Source organism: Leptonotus elevatus, chromosome 13 (assembly GCF_054856555.1).
Source record: "Leptonotus elevatus isolate MCC_2025b chromosome 13, RoL_Lele_1.0, whole genome shotgun sequence".
NCBI classification, from domain to species: Eukaryota; Metazoa; Chordata; class Actinopteri; order Syngnathiformes; family Syngnathidae; genus Leptonotus; species Leptonotus elevatus.
Genome location: NC_141251.1, coordinates 6,334,945 through 6,354,331, shown reverse-complemented (window position 1 = coordinate 6,354,331; position 19,387 = coordinate 6,334,945). Strand labels below are relative to the sequence as shown.

General features: G+C 39.3%; 1 protein-coding gene across 3 annotated transcripts in view; it reads right to left on the bottom strand.

The window, feature by feature from the left end:
- The window catches only part of efemp1 (EGF-like fibulin extracellular matrix protein 1), a 44,411-nt gene extending 26,005 nt beyond the window's left edge, over window positions 1–18,406 (bottom strand). For 2 of the 3 annotated variants that reach the window (XM_086093559.1, XM_086093561.1), the window contains exons 1-2: window positions 843–2,456; window positions 487–581 (exon numbers count right to left, since the gene is read on the bottom strand). In XM_086093559.1, the coding sequence (XP_085949685.1) occupies window positions 487–581; window positions 843–1,092 (345 nt within the window). In that variant the 5' untranslated portion in view covers window positions 1,093–2,456. Of the gene's footprint in view, window positions 1–486; window positions 582–842; window positions 2,457–6,616; window positions 6,768–15,311; window positions 15,398–18,285 lie in introns of those variants that run through there. The other variant, XM_086093560.1, reaches the window with a different exon arrangement.
- Window positions 18,407–19,387: the final 981 nt, after the last annotated feature.

Here is a 19,387-nt window from a genome sequence, read left to right as displayed (position 1 = left end):
GGAAAAATCACCACCTAAGTAAAGTTCAGTTGTATTTAACTTTTTAGCACAATATGTTTGCACTTTATCTAAAAAAAACACACACACACACACACACACACCAAAAAAACAAACACTTATTTAGTTTTTTCCTTTTTTCTTTTGTGCAAGACATTTTAATTGAATTTTTATATAAATTTTCATATATTTAAACAGTGTTGTTCAAATTTGAACTCAAGTTACAGGCCTGGTCACTGAACAAATTAAACTTGCAAGTCAAGGTACTGATTGCATTTTCTGCAATATCTTCACGTATTTTTATTTGTATTTTTTTTTTTTACAAAATACAAATAATTTTAAAAAACACAGTTGTTACAATGTCCCCAAATCTTCAAAATTGATATTTATTTTAACAGTTCATTGTTGTTCTATTGTATAGTTAAAATATTTTTCTTCTCTTGTTTTTTTGGTCATGAATATTATTTAACTTTTTCTGTGCTTACTTACCGAGTAAGAGATGGGCTCTTGAGCCTCCTGTGGGAGAACGCGGGAGAAAAGTCCAGCGAGGAGACCCACGCAGATCCACAACATGTTGACGGTCACTGCGGGGATGAGACAAAGCGAAAGAGAGAGAGGGAAGGAGAGCACAGTTAAGTTTTAATAGCACGTATGATGACGTCTTCAACGAGTCCTGACATCTCCTGTAATGTCATGTTGATGTTTGAACCTGGGGGAATGTGAACACGGAAAATGAAGAATCGCTGCGTCAAACCTGTGCGTAAATACGCACGAGTGGGTAAAACATCCGTGGATTAAGAAAAATTAAAGTAAAAAAAAATAAAAAAAATCGGTCAATTGCTTACCTGGGGGGCCACGCAAGTGGATACAAATAATGTCCGATAAGGTGGAGATGTTAAATATAGTTTTGCGGCGAAGGTGCGCGAGTTGTGCAGCATTTGGGATGAACACGAGTTGGGTGAGGGGATGACATGCAGGGGGCGGGAGGCGGGGGCCGGTGTGCCGGCCAGGTTGGGTCTCGCTCACCGGGCTGTAACCGGAGCCCACCAAACAGGCTACAACGGCGTCCTCTATCGACACCTGGTGGTATTGCATACGTGAAATGCCCTTTGAAGGCCAACGTGTTCATTACAGGCTCGTAAATAACTTTTCCTTTCTTTTTTTTGTTTTAAAGATTTATGTATCCTGATTTATCCTTGGAGGGTAGAATTTATCAGTTCGCTCGTTGAATAGGTTATTTATTTTAAATAATTAAAAAGGTACATTACATTGAAAATACAGCAACCTTGAAGCGTACAACTGTAGGCAGAGCCCGCGGAAAAAAGCTGAAATGGCGTTCTCTAGCGTCAAGTGGTGGTACTGCATATTTGAGGATCCCTTGGGCCTTTTTTTTTTACATTACGGCTTCATAAAAAAACCATAACAATTTTATGTATTTGCATGCACTTGGGTGAGTTATGTTTTAAAATATGAAACAAGGCATTTTTAATAGTTAAGCATTCATCTCATAAAAAAGTTTTAGATAAAAGTACAATTTAAAATTTATTTAAAGTATATAAGACTATATAATTCAGTTTTTTTTTCATTAGGTTGTTTAATGGACCATCAAAGTTCAATATACACACTGTGCCATTTGCCTTAAAAAAAGAAAAAAGAAAAAAAGGAAGTAGCCATACATAAGACTCATATTAGAGAAGACGAAATGGATGGATTGATGATGGATCCTTTAATTCACGTGTCAAAACAACGCATAGGACACAGCAGCGTGCCAACAAGCAAATAAGAAATCCTTGATTGTCTCCCAGCATTTTAACATTTGATTGAGCAAAACCGCCAGCATTGCAAGGTCAAATCTTGCTGGTATTTACAGACACTGGTTTTATTATTTAAATGATTGACCTTTTTAATATTCCTCCATCATCGTTGGAGGGGGCTTGTGTCTTACAAATGCTGCCCTTCTCCAGTGAGAGGCAAGCAGTGGTCAGCAGGTGGCGAAAGCCAATGATGTGTCAGCAACTTTTGGGACGTTTACAAAAGGAACATCTGCTGCCACGATGTCACTTCCTAATCGTCAAATGGAAAAGAAGGGAGGAAAAGAAAGACGGTAAAAGGCTTTTGCGTGAATGTTTATTTTAATTGGCAACGCACGGACAAAAGCAGATACAATCAGCTCCGCGGGTATTACAAAAGATTGGTTAAGTGGGAGTAAGTCAAATATGTCAAGTATTAAAATTCAAGTTTCAAACAAACACCCAGACTGGCCAGCACAACGGTCAAGTCATAACCTACTGGTAGATTGCCAGTTACGTGCACACTACACACACACACACACAAAAAAAATTATTTCAACAAGAAGCTCCCACCTCTGTTATTACCTGCTGTTGGTCACGTACACGTGCGTGCGTGTGTAAAAGTGCAGCGAAGTGTGCTACGGTGGTCCGTAAGAGGGTGCGAGCGACGTTTCTTTCGATGCTGAAGGCAATGCATCAGGTACTGTTGGCGTTTTGAGAGCGGGCCAATCAGTTCCTGATGCAGTATCATCCACATCAGAAAGCTCTTCCTTCATCATCCTCATCCTCATCATCATCATCGGTGCAGGAGAGGAAAATGAACCGTTCTCATGTAGTAGCATGAGGACCAAATGTAGGACTCACTCTGGCTTGCTGGTGGACCAAGTCAAAAATAAATATAAATATAAATATGGAATATTTAAACACACATCCAATTTGAGACTTATTTTGTTCTACAGTACAGTACTTATTGATCAAATTCAAATGTACTGCACATACAAGGTTAATATAACTGTACCTGAATACTTTTTTTTTTTTTTTAAACAGTCGTAAAAGATATAACGTGCATAATGTTTTGCATGTCAAAGTTAAATACAACTGAACGGTACAGCTTTTAAATGACCTGGGCGAGGATTGAATAGGTAAAGGGTTAAGAGGAACGACACTAAAATGTTTCAAATAAACTGGTAAGTGTTTAGTATTGTTATCAGAGATGAGCAGTAACAACACATTACAATTACTCCATTTAATTTTTCCTTTTTTTTCTTCTTTTTTTTTTGTTGCATTAAGCGCACGCCTGAGTTGTTTTAAAGAATTACTTCTTCTTTTTTTTTAAATAAACTTTTGCATTTCAACATAATCTCTCATCTGACTGGTCATCTTGTTTTTATTTGTTGTTTCCTAAGTGTAAACAATGGAAGTCGATTTAAAACTACTGTATTTGCTGTGGCTGTATTTGCCGTCATTTATGTTATTTCATAAATATTAATTTTATTTTCTTTGTTTTAATAAAGTGGTTAATAAAATGGATGGATAGTTATGAGATATTGTTAGAAAATAGCTGAATTTGCACATTATTTTAAATTTTGGCCTATTTGATGTTCATTACTCAGTACACAAGTATTTTTTTCCTCAGACGATCCACTGAGTAATTATTTGGAGGATTTGCATTTTACTTTTACTCAAATTCTATAGTAGTACTCAAGTGTGCCACGAGTACCAACATCGGCACGTGGGCTCCCTCTAGTGGTATCAGAAAGAATCACCAAATAAAATCTTCAAACTATTGGTGGCTTAAGTGCAGTGCATTTGTCAAATACATTTACACTTCTAGAACTGATTTCAAACGTCTATTTAGGTGTTAACTTATTTTACTTTTATGTGCAGCACATTTCAATAAAAACATTTTTTTTAAAGTACAATTTCTTTATTCATTATATTTATAGTAGTGGTTCAAACTATGTAGGAATTGTTTTAACTTTCATTATGGAGGTACTTTGTTTTTCAAACATTTGTACCAACTCAAAAAAATATTTAACTCAATGTTCTAAAGTAAATTTACTCGAGTATAATTTTGGCTTCGCTAACCACCTCTCTTAAGGCAATTATTAGGAAACCCTATTAAAGTGTGTGCTGCCTTCATGGCCATGGGAAAATGGGTCAAAGTGTACAGTACACATCACTGTAAGTCAAGATGGCAGCGCAAGCATCTGGAAAGTGAGTGCATGCAAAATCCGAGAGAAGCATGCATTATGAAAGGAGGCTGTGCTTTAAAAAAGACAAAAAACTTTTTTTTTTTTGGAACCAACCACCCCGAAAAGTGCGGAAGGAGGGAGGTGAGGAAGAGCAGACAGGTCCCGGGTGAGAGGGCCCCTTGTGTAATCGCAGTGACATCTTCATTGAGGGCCCGCCGTCTCCTCGCCGCGCGCCCTCCCAAAAAGGGCGTCGCTGATGCCGGTCGATGGGCGCGGGAGAGTGAGGGGCCGAGGCGCCGCGTTTAGCATAATCCCAGAGGCCATTGTGAGAGGAGCAAGTGAACGACTCACAGTTGCCAGCTGAGATTTCACCAAAACACGGCAGAATAGATGTGGACGGGGGCGGGACGAGACACAAGGGGGAGGCAAAAGGGGGGAAAGGGAGGAGAAGCAGGAGAAGCAGCAGCAGCAGCAGCCTTGAGGAGGAAAATGCAGATGTGTTTAACCCTCTTGGGTCTGGAATGGCCTTTTGGGGCCATCTTTGCTTTAAGCATTTTAGCTGTGCTAATGAAAACGATCAATGTCACTGTAAAGTGCCTTTGGTGTCTTGATTAGAATCGCTCAGTCGTCATGCAGATGTAAAATCTGAGAGGGTCCAACAGTTGCCCGCATAAAAGTACAACGATAAGTCTCAAATGAATGTCCTTCATTTTGATACCATTTAGTTTCATTGGATGCACATGTTTTTGTATAGTATAGTTAGCACAGTAGTTTTTGCCATTTTGTTTGTTTGTTTTGTTGGAGTCATGTTGATCATTTTTATAACGACATGCATATTTTGGGGGAACTGGCCCTTTAAGAATGTTTTCAGTGTCATAAGACCATAATTTTGTACATTGTCTGCTTGCAGTTAATTTATAAAAGATGGATTGAAGGCCAGATCTTCTGTTACAGCTCTTTCATAGTAATTTTTTTTCTGGATCTCTTATGTATTTATTTATTTTTTTAACCAATAGAGACACTACCACTTACAGTCAACATGAAAGTGCTTGTATTATAATACAGATATATTTAAATAACTACATTTTATAATGAACACTTTTTTGGCATTAGTTACTATAATTTTTCACTAGTATGTATAATGTTATTAATTAAATAATTTTATAAAAAAAATTCACATTCACATTCTTCTGCATTTTGGCTTACGTTTAAGAGTGAATAATGCTCATTTAAAAATGACACCATCAGAGAGGCATTAACTATAGTTTTACATTCTAAAAAGAGAATTGTTGAACCAATTTAAGATGATAAATTCCAGTGTTGACCAATTTAAAAACAAACAATTGGTAACACATGATTTAATTAAGTTAATCAAAAGTTTAATTAACTCATAATTAAACTTAATATATTCCTTTGGATTCATTTGATTCAAATCGTGTGTTATTAAATGAAGCAATTTTTTTTAAAGTTGGTCAACAATTTAATTTGTAACCTTCATTTGGTTCAACAATTCTCATGATGTAGAAAGGCACTGTAACATACCAAGAGTTTTTTTTTTTTTTTTGCCACAGTCATGTAAGCAAAATATAGCGACTGACTGTGTGCGCATTTGGTACCCGGGCCTTCAATGGGGTTGCACTACAGATATCACGTTGTGATAGAGAAACCATCTCCAACTTGCAAAACTGCAATATAACAGCACAAAATTGTCATGTACATCATCTGGAGCAATATTTGTCTAATAACATGACAAAAAGTAATTATCTTAAAATGAAACAAATCATTCACCAAATGTATAATGTATGTGTATATTAATGTAGGCAAATGTTTTGCTCTGACCAACGAATCAGAGGACAGAACTGTAAAAAAATATATATATAATTTTGGCAAAATCACGTATGAACACAAGTCGCAAAAAATACAAATATTGATGAGTGCAGGTTGCTACAGGTGTGTTTTGCTAGTTGAAGTTGACTAACAAGCTTTGCTCTGACCAACCAATCAGAAGACAGTAACGCTAAATGGTTAAAGAAATTGCTAAATTACATCAGAATCGTTACGGACTGTGAAGGCCTTAGGCAGATTAAATTGATATGGCAACACAAAATGCTGGAATCCGATTGAATAAAAAATAAAAATAAAAATAAAAACCCAAACATCCACATACCCGAAGCAGTGCAGCCAAGGGAAATGCTATCAAATGAAGAAAACAGACTGTTGGGAGTAAAAGGCAATTTAAAAAGATTATTAATATAGCTGAACACCCAAAAATTTGAAACCCAATAATGCAGTGCAGCTGTATGCCACTGCCAACTCAAACATCTGTCCATGTAAAATAACCCTCCATTTTGACATGCTCGCGAAAGGTTTAGCAATGCGTGCTCCTGACACACTGATGATGATAATAAGACCACAATTGTGAGACAAACTGCAGAATCTCTCCAGGTGATTGTGAGAATAAAAAGCACCTTCACAGTTGCCTGCAGAGATTACCCAGTCAGCCCCTTCAATGGTGGCCAGGATGTCTCCTACGCATCCAAGTCAAATCGGCAGCAGATGGTTAACACCGATCACAATGAAGGGACAGCTACGACCGATACGCCCCGCCCCTCCTGCCAAAAGGTCCTTCGTTACCATGGTGACCAGGCCAAGGCACGTGCCTGGCCATTGTTGAGCTGTATCCTCCAGGGTTGAACCGCACGCCCGGTTAGGGGTCAGATGTCACCGTGGCCTCTCTGTGAGGTCACCGCTCGCCCGCGCTTCAACCTTTGACCCGTCGCAAACACTGAAACAAATTGAGAAAAGAGGATGAGATGGACATTTGCTCACCAAGACGAGAGAGTAAAGGCAGGTGATTCTACTGTTTATTTTTGGACACTGTACAGGACAGGACAGTAGAGAATAATTGGATAACTGCAATGTCTCCCTCTTGTGGTCACCCTTATCCAACATACAGTTTAATACGTTCAATGTAGGGAGAATTGTGATTATAGGTCAACTGCACACTAGTGCAGAGGATCTTGACACCCAGCCTTACTTCCCCTTTTTCATGTGATTGTTTGAAAACACGTTTGCATTGTAGGCCAAAGTGTTCATAGACATGACAGTTGCTTCATTCCTATAACACATATTTAATATTACTGTAAGCCACCAACATTATGTACAGTTGAACCACTGTGCTGAAATAATTGAATTCAAAAGTGTTTCACGTAAGTCGAATAAGAATTTTATCTTAAATGTTTGAAAACAAACCGTTCCAAAAGATGAAATGCAATTGTATGGCAGTTTAAAATTAAACAACTGAATTGAAATTAAATGTACCGTCCTCGACTTAAAAGAAAATAGAAAGAAAGAAAGAAAGAAAGAAAGAAGAAGCCTAAACTGCAACTACAAGAAGAGTTTCGTTTTAAAAACGTCATCAGCGCTAATGCTAATGTCAGTGTAAAATCCCATTGACGTGCCAACGGGAAATTAGCATCAAATTCCGCAAGTGATATTCCTTCAAATAGGGAGGTGTGCGGGATGAGTACAACTGATCATATGTTTGACATTGTAGGGGTGCGGCCTGGGTGGGTGGGTGTCCAAGATTTTAATCTGTAAAGCACTTTGAGTTGCAATCTTTGCATGAAAAGCATTTTATAAAGTTGTGATTGATTGAGTAGTTGAATAAACAACACGTTTTGAAATCAATGAATACGCATTTTATTAAATCGGGATTTCAATATAAAAATAATCGTGATTATCCCCCCGTGTTTGCAGTGTTTATATGAAACAGCTTAGCAAAATATCCTAAAACCGTTTTCTGCATGGCACCAAAATTTGTGTTAACCAGTGTAATTTAAAGCCAGTATGCAGGTTAAAGGAAGCCTTATTCAAGATTTAAAGATGATTTTTAAGGCTGCTTTAAAAATTCAAGACCACTTTTTCATTAAATAGGGAAGAGTAGGCTAAAAATGTAAGACCAATAGTTGAAAAAAATGTGATAACATTTTGTATATACACAAAACAGCATTATAGAATTCTAAAATATTTTAAAAATAAGACCAATTACAAATGGCTAAGGCTTCCAAACACCACAACATTAGTGTGTCACATTTTAAGACCTTTGAACTGCAGATGTAAGTATTAAGTGCCATATGAAGCACAATTAAGGCCTTCAATTTGGACTTTTCAAGGATCCGCAAAACAACGCGCGTTCATACATTTTGAAACTTTCCTTCCTGCAGAGTCACAGTACATTTGAGGATATTTTCAGGGTCACCGGGTTGCGAAAAAATGTTGCTCGGACATTGACAAAAGGAAAATCTTAAGTTTATTAAACGGAACAGGCTGACAGTCCCGACTTTGTTAGGCGCTAAATGAACAGAGTGGTTGTGACAGGCCTAACCTCTTAAGCTTTGGGTCCCACTGAGCTCGCGCAGCTAGAGCTAAATGCCATCTGTCCCAAAATCTTCAGCACCCCACTACACCCCCCCCCTCCCTAGCGTCTCCTCAAACAGTTCAGCATAGTAGTAGTTGTACTAACTAGTGCTAGTCATAGTTGTTGGGTTCTAGTATTTGTAGTTTTGCCCTGCGATTGGCTGGCAACCAGTTCAGGGTGTACCCCGCCTACTGCCCGAAGCCAGCTGGGATAGGCTCCAGCAACCCCCGCGACCCTTGTGAGGACAAGCGGCACAGAAAATGGATGGATAGTATTTGTAGTAATGGTAGACGTTGCAGTAGTACTGGTAGTGGTAGTCATAGTCAGTGCTAATGGTGGTCGTAGCGGGGTTGGCGTTAGCCTAATAAGCTGTGGCTGTAGTAGCAGTAGCAATAAGTGGTAGTCATACGTAAAAGTAGTAACAAGTAGTAGTAGTAATAATATTTAGTAGTAGTACATTGAATTAGTTTTTTTCTTGGTTTTGTAAACACTACTAATTTTCTTGGACAATTAAGCTATTAGGCTAACGATGTGTAGCCCTAATGCTACTTTGCTTGCCCAATAGCATATATATGTTAGCATTTGATAGTTTTTTTATTTAAGAAAAAAAACAGTTTTTAGAAAGCACATTGGTTGTTGTTTTTTTGACATTGTGTAGTTAAAAATAACATTGGCAATGATGCTATTGAGCTAACAATTTGCATTAACCTAGCTAAAATGTTTGTTTAAAATAAATAAGGCAACGTGGCCACCATTAGGCCCCGAGAGGTCATCCAAGTACGCTCCCTCGTGTTCCTGTAACTCGTTACGGACGAGCCACTCACATCTATTGTCCGCTTCACTTAGTCTTTCACTGAGACTCAACGGATATTTGGGGATTCAGTCTTGACAGAGTTCCTTTACGCTTTGCTGACCTCAGCGTGTACATGGGTCCGAACAATGCCGTAATGATATCATCCTATGAACTTTAGTCTTAGGCTCCATTCAAAAGCGGGTGTCCATTCCGTTAGCTGTCAGCCGACGTTAAGAGCGAGAAAATGACCCCGGTGCCCTGTAGGCAATGTGTGCTCTTTAGCACTTCATTAAGGCCCCGAGGACCTCCGCTGCACAAGCAATTGTCTTGGGCCCGGACAAAAAGACTGACGCATTGTATCAGCTGGAGGTAAATTTATCAAAGAAAGGCCGATACAATGGTGGGACCAGCCCAAATTATGAAACAGGTCTGCGAGGGGCCTCCTGCTGTGGAACCATATTGTACTGTTTGTTGACGTGCCAGTTTTGGACTTGAGGGGTGAGATTCAGATGGAAAGCACATCAGAGCTCATGTGAGAATGCTTTAGACCAGGGGTGTCAAACTCATTTTCATCGCGAGCCATAGTGTAGTTATGGTTTCAATCAGAGTTTTGTTATGACCCTGACAATCAAATAAAATGTACCGTGTAACTTAATTATGAGTAGGTATACACAATTGCATTGCATTTTCACATACAGCTTTGGGGTTGCGGGGACTAAAAGTATCAGTTCCTCTGATTTTGAACATTTATTGTTTTGACTAAAACCAAGTTAGTGTTCATTAAAAAAAAATACATACTACTATTAAAACTATTCTTGAAACCACTGAACAGTAACACTGTGCTTACACAAGAAAAAAAATACTTAAATTAAAATATATTGCAAGTAAATGTTAAATGAAAATTGTGCCGATTTTTATTATATTTTATAAAGTATTTCACTTAAGCAATGATTATTTTGCATACCACTAGAGGGACCCCACCAGACTAAGAATAACAGAATCGAAAATTTGCTTTAAGGGGAACGCATGACAAAATAACTTCTTGTGTGGACCCACTAATCTAAACACAATATTCCGATAAATATTGTATTTTAAGAATATTATGGAATAAATTACGCAACTTAATCCATCCATTTTCAAACATTTTTCCCCCCCCTGTATACCGCCCTCTGCTGCCAATTTAAAATTGACATCATTGTACTCTCAGGCTTACGTTGCAAACATCTTGTGACCAAACCAAAAGCACAGGTGTGTCATGACTGTCAAAAATTGATTCTCCCCACTTTTTACAAATACCATCTTTTCTCACCTAATCCTATCGGAATAAATGGTACTGTAGCAGCATGCTTAAACATTTAGTTGTCACCATTTTCTGCTACTTTTAAATGTAATTTGTTGAAAAATAAAATGCAGGGGCAATTGCGTATTACATTTCACACCAATTGATTATACATTTACTGCCTATGATTTTCCTCAGAAGGACACTACAATTTGTTCTGCGACAAAAACAAATTTGACAACCGTGCTTTTTACAACATCTATGATGACCCCGTGACGACAGCTCGCCGTTTTATTTTCTTGAGTGGTGCGCACTGGCTAAAAAACAATCGGCATCTCCGTGAACTGATGTGACATTTGCATCACTCCTGGATTCAGGAGTCCCGCTGCAGGAGTGGAAGGAGAGAGAAGAGGAGGGGAAAAAAATGAATGGGAAAAGCGAGAAGAGGAAAGCAGGCTAGAGTAGATGTGACAGAGGAAACGCTGCATGGGGTCATGTCATTCACAACACGCTTTTCACACAAGTACTGTAGGTGACTAGAAACAAAAATCAGTCCATATACTCCTCATTGTTACCCCCTCAACTCAATGCATTTCCACAAATGTCCTTCCATCATGACCAAATGACCTTGGTTGTTCATACCTTAAGATGCATTGAGGGCATTATACATGGGATAAATTCTACTCGACACATTCGAACAGCACTGCAAAATGGAAAACTGAGCCACACAAGCAATTACATGACGAGTTTAGTCACACTTAAAATGGATTATGAGCCAAAATAAAAATTTTAAAGTAGAATGTAGAAGATCATTTTGTAGAAGACGACTACAGTGGGCTTAAAAAGTTTACACACCCCTGTTCAAAAGATTTTTTGGGTGACAAAATGAAACCAAGATAAAAGGTATTTTCTCAACTACATTGGGAAAATATATAAAAAATGAATTTTTACGTCAGGAAAAGCCTGCTGAACCAGCTGAACATTTGGGGTGAACCCCAAGACACTTAAAATGGTGCCAAGTGTGTGTTGACTCCCATTCATCATAAGTTTGATTGGTCAACTTTGAACACAGCACCACCCAGTTTGTAAGCAGCCATTTTACTGAGCAACTGAAGTAAGCAAAAAGTGTCAGGAAAAGCCTACTAGAACAGCTGCATTTTATGTGAGGTTAATCAGAGGCACTACAAATGGTGGGAGGAGTGCGCTTACATTTAATAAGGACTTTCTATGTAATTAGTGCATTTTGAACACAGCCACATGTCCAATTAAGAGGGTGTGCACACATTTGCAATTTTTATTTTTAACATCCCCTCTCAAAAATATTTAAAAAAAAATGTAAATTGAGTTGTACAAGTTATAAGACACATTATGGTGGGAAATGTTTTGCAAAGATTGATCATTGTCTTATTTTTGTACTGGAGATCACAAAAAACTGGCATTTGAACAGAGCAGTATAAACTTTTTATATCCACTAGGTTACATTATTGAGCTTGAACGGCGTGTTGGTTGTGGACTGCACGCTGTCCTTTCCATATTTACATCCCGTCTCAGTAATTGGGATCATAATTCCCCCCCTTCACACACACACTCCCTGCCCCTGCCCAATCTTCTATCACCTTTGCGGATGGCTACAATCATAATGTCACACAAGCCACGCGGAGCAATTTTCTACCATTTAAAATGTGAATTTATGTCTCACCATGCAAATGAGGTGGGCCAGGGCCGTCCATTTAGGCCCCAGGACGCCATGTTTGAAAAAGGCCCCATGGTCATTTACAAGGTGAACTCTCCTTTTTCCACTATAGCACATATTCGATCAGGTCTCGCCATCCAACCACCTTTTTAAAAAAAAAATTTTTTATAAATACATGGCCATTCGTTTAAGGGAGCAAAATGACACCAACTATTCTTTACAGCAACTAATTGAACATCTCGGGTTGCAAAATGGATAGAAAATTTCTAGACCTAGACAGTTTTCTAAAAAGTCAATTAAAAATCCTGATATAGGGATTCAGGACTGAGGAAATGAGCGCATGATTCCGTATAGTGGAATATATATAATTCACATATCAGTCAAATGCAAACTCCCCCTTTTATTAATGCACATTGAAACTTTTCAACAGAAACTGAAATTTGCAATCCCAATTCCATTGCAATCAAATGTCAAATTTGGTAACCTGGTTTTCACTTCAAACAAAGCAGCACAGCTTTTCTGATATACTGCTTCTGCGTCTAAGCATCGCCGCACGTGGTTGACCGCAGGCTAAAAGGAATCCCCGGCGTCATCCAAGGGCAGACAGTGGCTACCATTAACGTTTTTTTTTCATATATAACCCCCCGAACGGCATGCAGTCTGTTGGCAAAAAGTCCAACATTAAATTAGTGCCGTTTCACAGGATCACTCAATGGGCGTTTTATTGGGTACAAGGCAGTTAACGCATGACCTTTACAAAGAGCATTTGTGCACATTACTACAGCCTGGCACCATTAGAGGACAAGGCCATGTGTCCACTTTTGATATGACTATTGTCCAGTACGGAAAAATTAGCATTCAGAGATTGAAATATAAAAAGTAGGGTCACAAACTACTGGAGTTTCAAAGTTGGAGATGTTCCATGAAAATTAAGAATAGGAAATAAACCAGGAATGTACAAAATATTAAACGGGTTGTTTAAGTGTTTTTGGAATGGGATGATTTTTTCTTTTTATGGATTGGGTTGAGGGATGAATATATTTAACTCATCCTTCATGTTTTCTTCTTCAATGAAAGAATCAATTGTTCAGTAAAAGAAAATGCTTCTTTAGTTTAAATATGAGGGCTTTCCATTGAATTAACCTCAAATCCCTGTTAATTTCTACAGAAACAATCCAATTTGCGTTTGAGTTAAAAATAAAAAATAAATTATCAGAAAAGTTATGGAAAATTACTGGAAAGTTCCACCTCTTTGCAATCCAATCTAAAAGTACTGCGTTGATGGAGAACGTCTACAATAAGAAACGTACTTCTTCACAACTTTTAGTCTTGCATACCACTAGCAGTCGTAAAATCCTCATCTCCAAAACCCCAAAAGATGGCATGTTTTAGTAGTAGATCAAAGAGAGCCATTTTCAAATGCTGATTGGTCAATTTGTATAAATAACAGACTAAAGGTGGGGATTGGCCAATACTATGGATTTGTGCAAAAATGTGAAATTGACCTAATGTGGACATGGGAGGATTTTGTCTGGCAGTGACGATGTGACTAATACGGACTGACTAATGACTGATTAGACTGTCGAGTATGTTTGTGCTTGAGGGGATAGTTCCATTTGGATTAAATCAGACAACACCACTAATTCATTTGTATTTTTTCTCTACCTTCTTGTATTCTATCTACCTTCTTAAACAGCTAGCATTAGAGCTAAAACGAATACAAATAAATCAACTTTCATGTGATAAGTGACTATTACGCGTGAACCTCTCAGCTGACCAAACTAACTGGGAAGACCTTGAGCGTGTGATTGATCACAGATTCGTTATCAACATAGCACCTGCCGTTTGTCACACGCCCTCTGCTCGTCCGCACTGACGCCAACACTCCAGCTTTTTCTTATCCAAGGTCTTGACATGCACTTCTCAAAACCAGATGGGCTGTACCCACAGTCAGGATATACCAACGTAGTTAAAGTGAAAAAATATATATATTTTTTTTCCTTCCGCCCACATTCCAAAAACAAGAATCAATACTTCATAAAGTAGATGTGAATACAAACGTGCCAAAGTCAGCTAGGGTAGGCTCCAGTTCACCCGCGATCCTATTGATAAGTGCTCAAATTTAAAAAGGATGCATGAGAACTAGATCTTGTATTACGTATATAAAGAAAGTGCTTAAAAGGCGTTCATTACACACGGGGTTTTGAACCTACGTGCCGTGAGCCACATGCGGCCCCACGAGAGCATTTAATCTGGGCCGTCATGTGGTTTTAAAAACAAATTAAACCAGTGGAACCATTCAAAAAAATAAAAAAATTAATTGTCAACGTAGTTCCGAGTAGAAACTAAACTGTTGCCTGATTTGAAAAAGCTTCCCCTGCATTATGTACAAGTTATGCATCTCAATAAAACAAATTATTTTACAAAAAAATATATATAAATCACGTCAAATAATATTTTTAATGTACAAAAAAATATATTTTACGGTTTTTATGATTGGAAGGGAGCAGTACAAAGATGATAATTCCTATGGTTTACCTCTAACTTGAACTCAATTTTAAACAGTCTGTCACATAATAGTTAACTGTACCGCCATCTACACACTCTCCATTATATAAACAAAAAGCAGTTAATTTAAAAGGCCATAACAACTCAATCTCAATATTTGAATAAACTGTCAAATTTTCAAAGCACAGTTTATCCGTCTCGATCATTCTGTTGAGAATCCCAAAATTGTACTCCGACAATAGAAGTGCACATATAAGGTGGGCTACGGAACTTTTCACGTGGACATTATGTAGCTCTTCTTCTAGTACTTTATTACATGATACAAGCATAAGCAAGTGTATTGTTTTTTCCATTACCTCACCAAAATAAACGCTAATACAGCTAAACTTACAATGCGGTGTTGAAATGAAGTTTAGAAAAAAAAAACTAACGCCTGTTTACTTGTCAAGTTTGATTTCACTTCACCTGGAAGAAGAACTGCGCACGCAATGTTCTTATTTTTTTTTGATTGATGCTCTCTTCCTGTGCAAGCGCTGACCACGCAACGCAAGTAGCTCCCACCCCACACACTTAAAAAGCACACATGGACTGTGGCCATTTGATAGCATGTGGTCTGCGTTCAGTGATGAAACATACCTTTTAATAACGACGGTCACTCGGTTTGTGGGTAGCGGCCTCAACCTCGCACCCTTCCATCTTGGCTCCTCCATTTATGGCACACACTGTTGAATCAAACATTGTTACGTTTATATGTCAAGATGGAACACTTGCATTTCCAGTCACCCTTAAGCTTCCGCAGTTGTGTTTTTTTTTTTGTCATCAAATGCAAGACATGGCTCCACAGAGTCTGGCTTTCGGCCACCTCGGCACTAGCAGCCCAGCGTAATGCTGACATCCAGTTAATGTCGGCCAAGTGGGGGGAGACCTCGGAAGATACTGAAATAGAAGCACAGCACCACTTCGGGTGCAAGGGATGGGATACGCTTATCCGCAGTGAGGTCTCAATGTCTATCTAGATCGAGGATATCCGAAATGTTTCCACTCAGGGCCACATACAGAAAAACGTAAGATTGGGTAAGGCACTTGGTGTGTGTTCAGGAATGGTTCTGCAAGTGCACACAGCGAAGAAGTTAAACCCCCCCAAAAAAAAGTCAAAATCTCAAGTTGGTGTGATTGGTGATGAAATTAACAGCGACTGCATTCGGAATCATTCACTCATTTCCTTGCTGCCTAATCACTATTTTTAGGGAACTATCAAGGTCCACTATGTTAAAATTCAGAATATTCCTTACCTTAATTTATGATCATTTTATTTTCACATTTAAAATTTTTAACATTTAACCTTTTGTGTTATTTATCATTTTATTTGTATCTATTTTGCTATTTTTCCAACTCTAACCTTTTCTGTTAACCTTTTCACGCAGGCCATGTTTAATTTCATTTTCACATTAATATGCAGCTGGCCAATGCGGTTGAAAAAGAAAAAAAAGATGCCTAGCGATGTTGCAAATAGCCCAGAGGCTGGACTTTAGACAACCCTGCTCCAAATACTTTTTGGATAAAAGTATCTACAGTATATAGTGATCTGTATATCCAAGTTAATGCAGCTCTGGCCACTGTTGATTCATATATCACTAATACAAGTGTATATACAGTACGTGAATATTAGCTGCTGAGACAATTTCATCTTTCTATGGTATCCATCGATGGTTCGAGAAAGCATTGCACCAATATGAAGCATTTGCATGCGTTAAATTAACATAGACACCTCAAATAGAAGAAAAATGTTCCTGAAAAAGGCCCAAATAGTTTGAGTTAACAATGAAAATGATAGTTTCACCCAAAAAATATATATAAAAAAGGGGCAAAAATGACAGCCGTTTTTTTTCTTCTTTTTTTTTCGGGGTTCCCTCTCCATGCCGCATGGCGCTGAAAAAGGTGTGGCCTCGAGATCTGCAAAAACAAACTCCAACCTCCATATTGGGTTCCATATTTGCACTTTGGGATCACCTTGACGTCAGACGAAGGAAAAACAACTATCAAGCAAGTTGGACCAAGCAACCGAACCTTTTTTTTTTCTTTTGTTGTTGTCCATATGTCCGATTGTATCAGCCCTTTAGTGCTTGGCAACACATGCAAATGAGCAAGGGGCATCGATATGAGCAGCGGGCCTACTGATTGATGATGCAAACCTTCTCGCTACAGCCTTGTTGGTGACCCCTGACTCCTGCTGCCTTCGGGGGTTAAACTTATTACCCTTTGACTTGCGCGACCTCTGCTGTAAAAAAAAAACAAAAAAAACAACAACAAAAAAAGCGCAAGATTGAAGGATGACCGCCACTCCGGCCGGAGTGTGTCCACAGGGGCTGACCATCCAAAACCCAAGAGGGACGTGACCCCGTTGCTGCCACACGCTCTCTGGATAATACTATTAGCAGGTCAATACAAGCTCGTGTGTGATTTTGGGTGGGTGGGGTTAGCGGGATTTTCTTTTTTCTTTTTTAGGATGAGCAGAAGAAAGGGAGATGTAATTGGGTGTGGATATGGAAATTGAAGAAAGTATGTATGCATTTTGGATTGCACTTCTTGATGGATACTTTATCTCGGGTAAAGGGGTAGAATTGAACTATGTTTTAGCTTCTTTCTACTCCTTATACAGTCGATTTTTTCCCCCTCAATGAGGCTTCCAAACAGAAACCGAGACAGTACTATCAATGATGATAGGGTGCAAAAATTTGAAAGGAAACGGTCCAGCAATTAGCCTAGTTGAGTGAAATGTAGAAATTGTAACTAAGAGTTTAAAAGAATACAACAAAACCACAAATACCGAATTGGCTAGCATGCAGAATTGCCCATGGGGGCCACGTGGAGTCCAATATGTAATCCAAAGGGTGTGTTGGGTGCTTGCCAATACGGCACGTTAGAGGCAAGCCACTGCGTTTTCCGACTCACTCATTCCATCCAATGGATTTCGACATGGTGTACAACAAGCTACCGAAAACTACGGCAAGAAATGTTGCTTGTTCACTTTCGTATTCGCCAATATCACCAAAACTGCCAAATATCCCGCAGTAACCACAAAGATGTGCAACGTAAATATACAAAGATTATGTGGCATGAGTCACATAACGGATTAGTAAAGTACGAGAAACGCAACCAAAAGCCAAAGTGCCTTGAAAATTAAGTTTGCACGCCTTGTGAAATTCATTAACAAAACACAACTGATCTCACATTAATGGCATTTGTTGTTATTATATAATAATATTTAATATTTACTGGCCAAATCAAAAGCTCCTGCATGTGGCCCACGAGCCGTAGGTTTGCCCACCCATGTTCCGTATAACAGGTTTAAAAAAAATAATTAAAAAAATACTGTATTAATCATTTTAAAAAATAACAATGATAATAACAAAATAGAACTATTCTAATACTACAAGCAGATGTAGTCTACAAGAAAGTGTACAAGCATGTAGGGAACCCTGCACGTACACACGCCAAGACCGCATGCACGCTGGCCGATTAGGCGAACGCGAGAGGAGATCCCCAACAACGCAAGAGGAAAAAACTTTACGGGTAGAAGAAAGTCTACACGAGAAAAAGGGAATAGTACCGTCATGAAGCATCCATGAGGAGGAAGAGGAAGAGGAAGAGGAGATGGAGGGGTGGGACACCTGCAGACGCTGGCGTGTTCTCTCTCCTCAGCCGCTGCTCCCCTCATGGAGCAGAGTGCATGTATGAGCCAGAAAAGAAGTGAGTGTGTGTATGCATGTGTGTGTCAATGGGGGCTGAGAGGAGGGGATCCGACCCCTCCCCTCTTCCTCTTCCTTCTTCTTCTTCTTCTTGGGACTGCCTCCTCGATTGGGATGGAGGGGTAGGTGGGGCCACTGCAATAAAGCAACACAGACACACATACACACATATTGCTATGCTCCTTCATTTTCACATTCTTTCCCGCCTTGTGCTTCCCTCTCCCTTGTCTTGACTGTACGCTCATATTAACATGCTCTCATTAATCCCAGGAGGGGGGGGGGGGGCATATGCCGTTTATGGCTAGTGGTGGTCCACAACTTGCCCCAATCCGGCACGTCCCATCGTGATTGAGCGGGACGGTAAAAAGGCGACGGTTGTGTCGGCTAGAAAACAGAGAGGGAGATAAAGAATGAAGGAGAAGAAGTGCCAGGATGAACAAGCAGCAAAGGCTTTTAGATCTTCCTCTAGGGTCTCACATTGTGCCAACATCATCGCCCCTCCACATTCCCCGTCCCGACATAAATCATTCCCATATTCCACGGCTACTCGTTACATTCAAAGTATTGATTTTTTTTTCCTCCCCTACCGCAGCGCTGATTGCAAGGAAACCCTTTCACAACGGTCACAAACAGGAAGTGGGGAGGCAAAACCACAGGGTGGCGGGGGGGGGGGGGGGTTCGATGGACAAAAATGGCGGACTAGCAAGATGAGGTTCAGTGCCTTTCTGCACAACAGTTTTTATTCTTTAGCCAGCCAGTAAACAAATCCATCCATCCAAAGAGGAGGGGTTGGTGGAGTGATTTCAAAGTGCCAACAGCACGAGGCAAGTGGGAAGCACTTCAATGCTTCCAAATATGGGCAAGATTGCACCCGAATGGTGTCTGTCATGCGCCCTGCCCCTTGGTGATCACCAGGAAAACTAAGTGCAGTGCGAAAAGGCCTCAACAATGAACAGCTTTGGG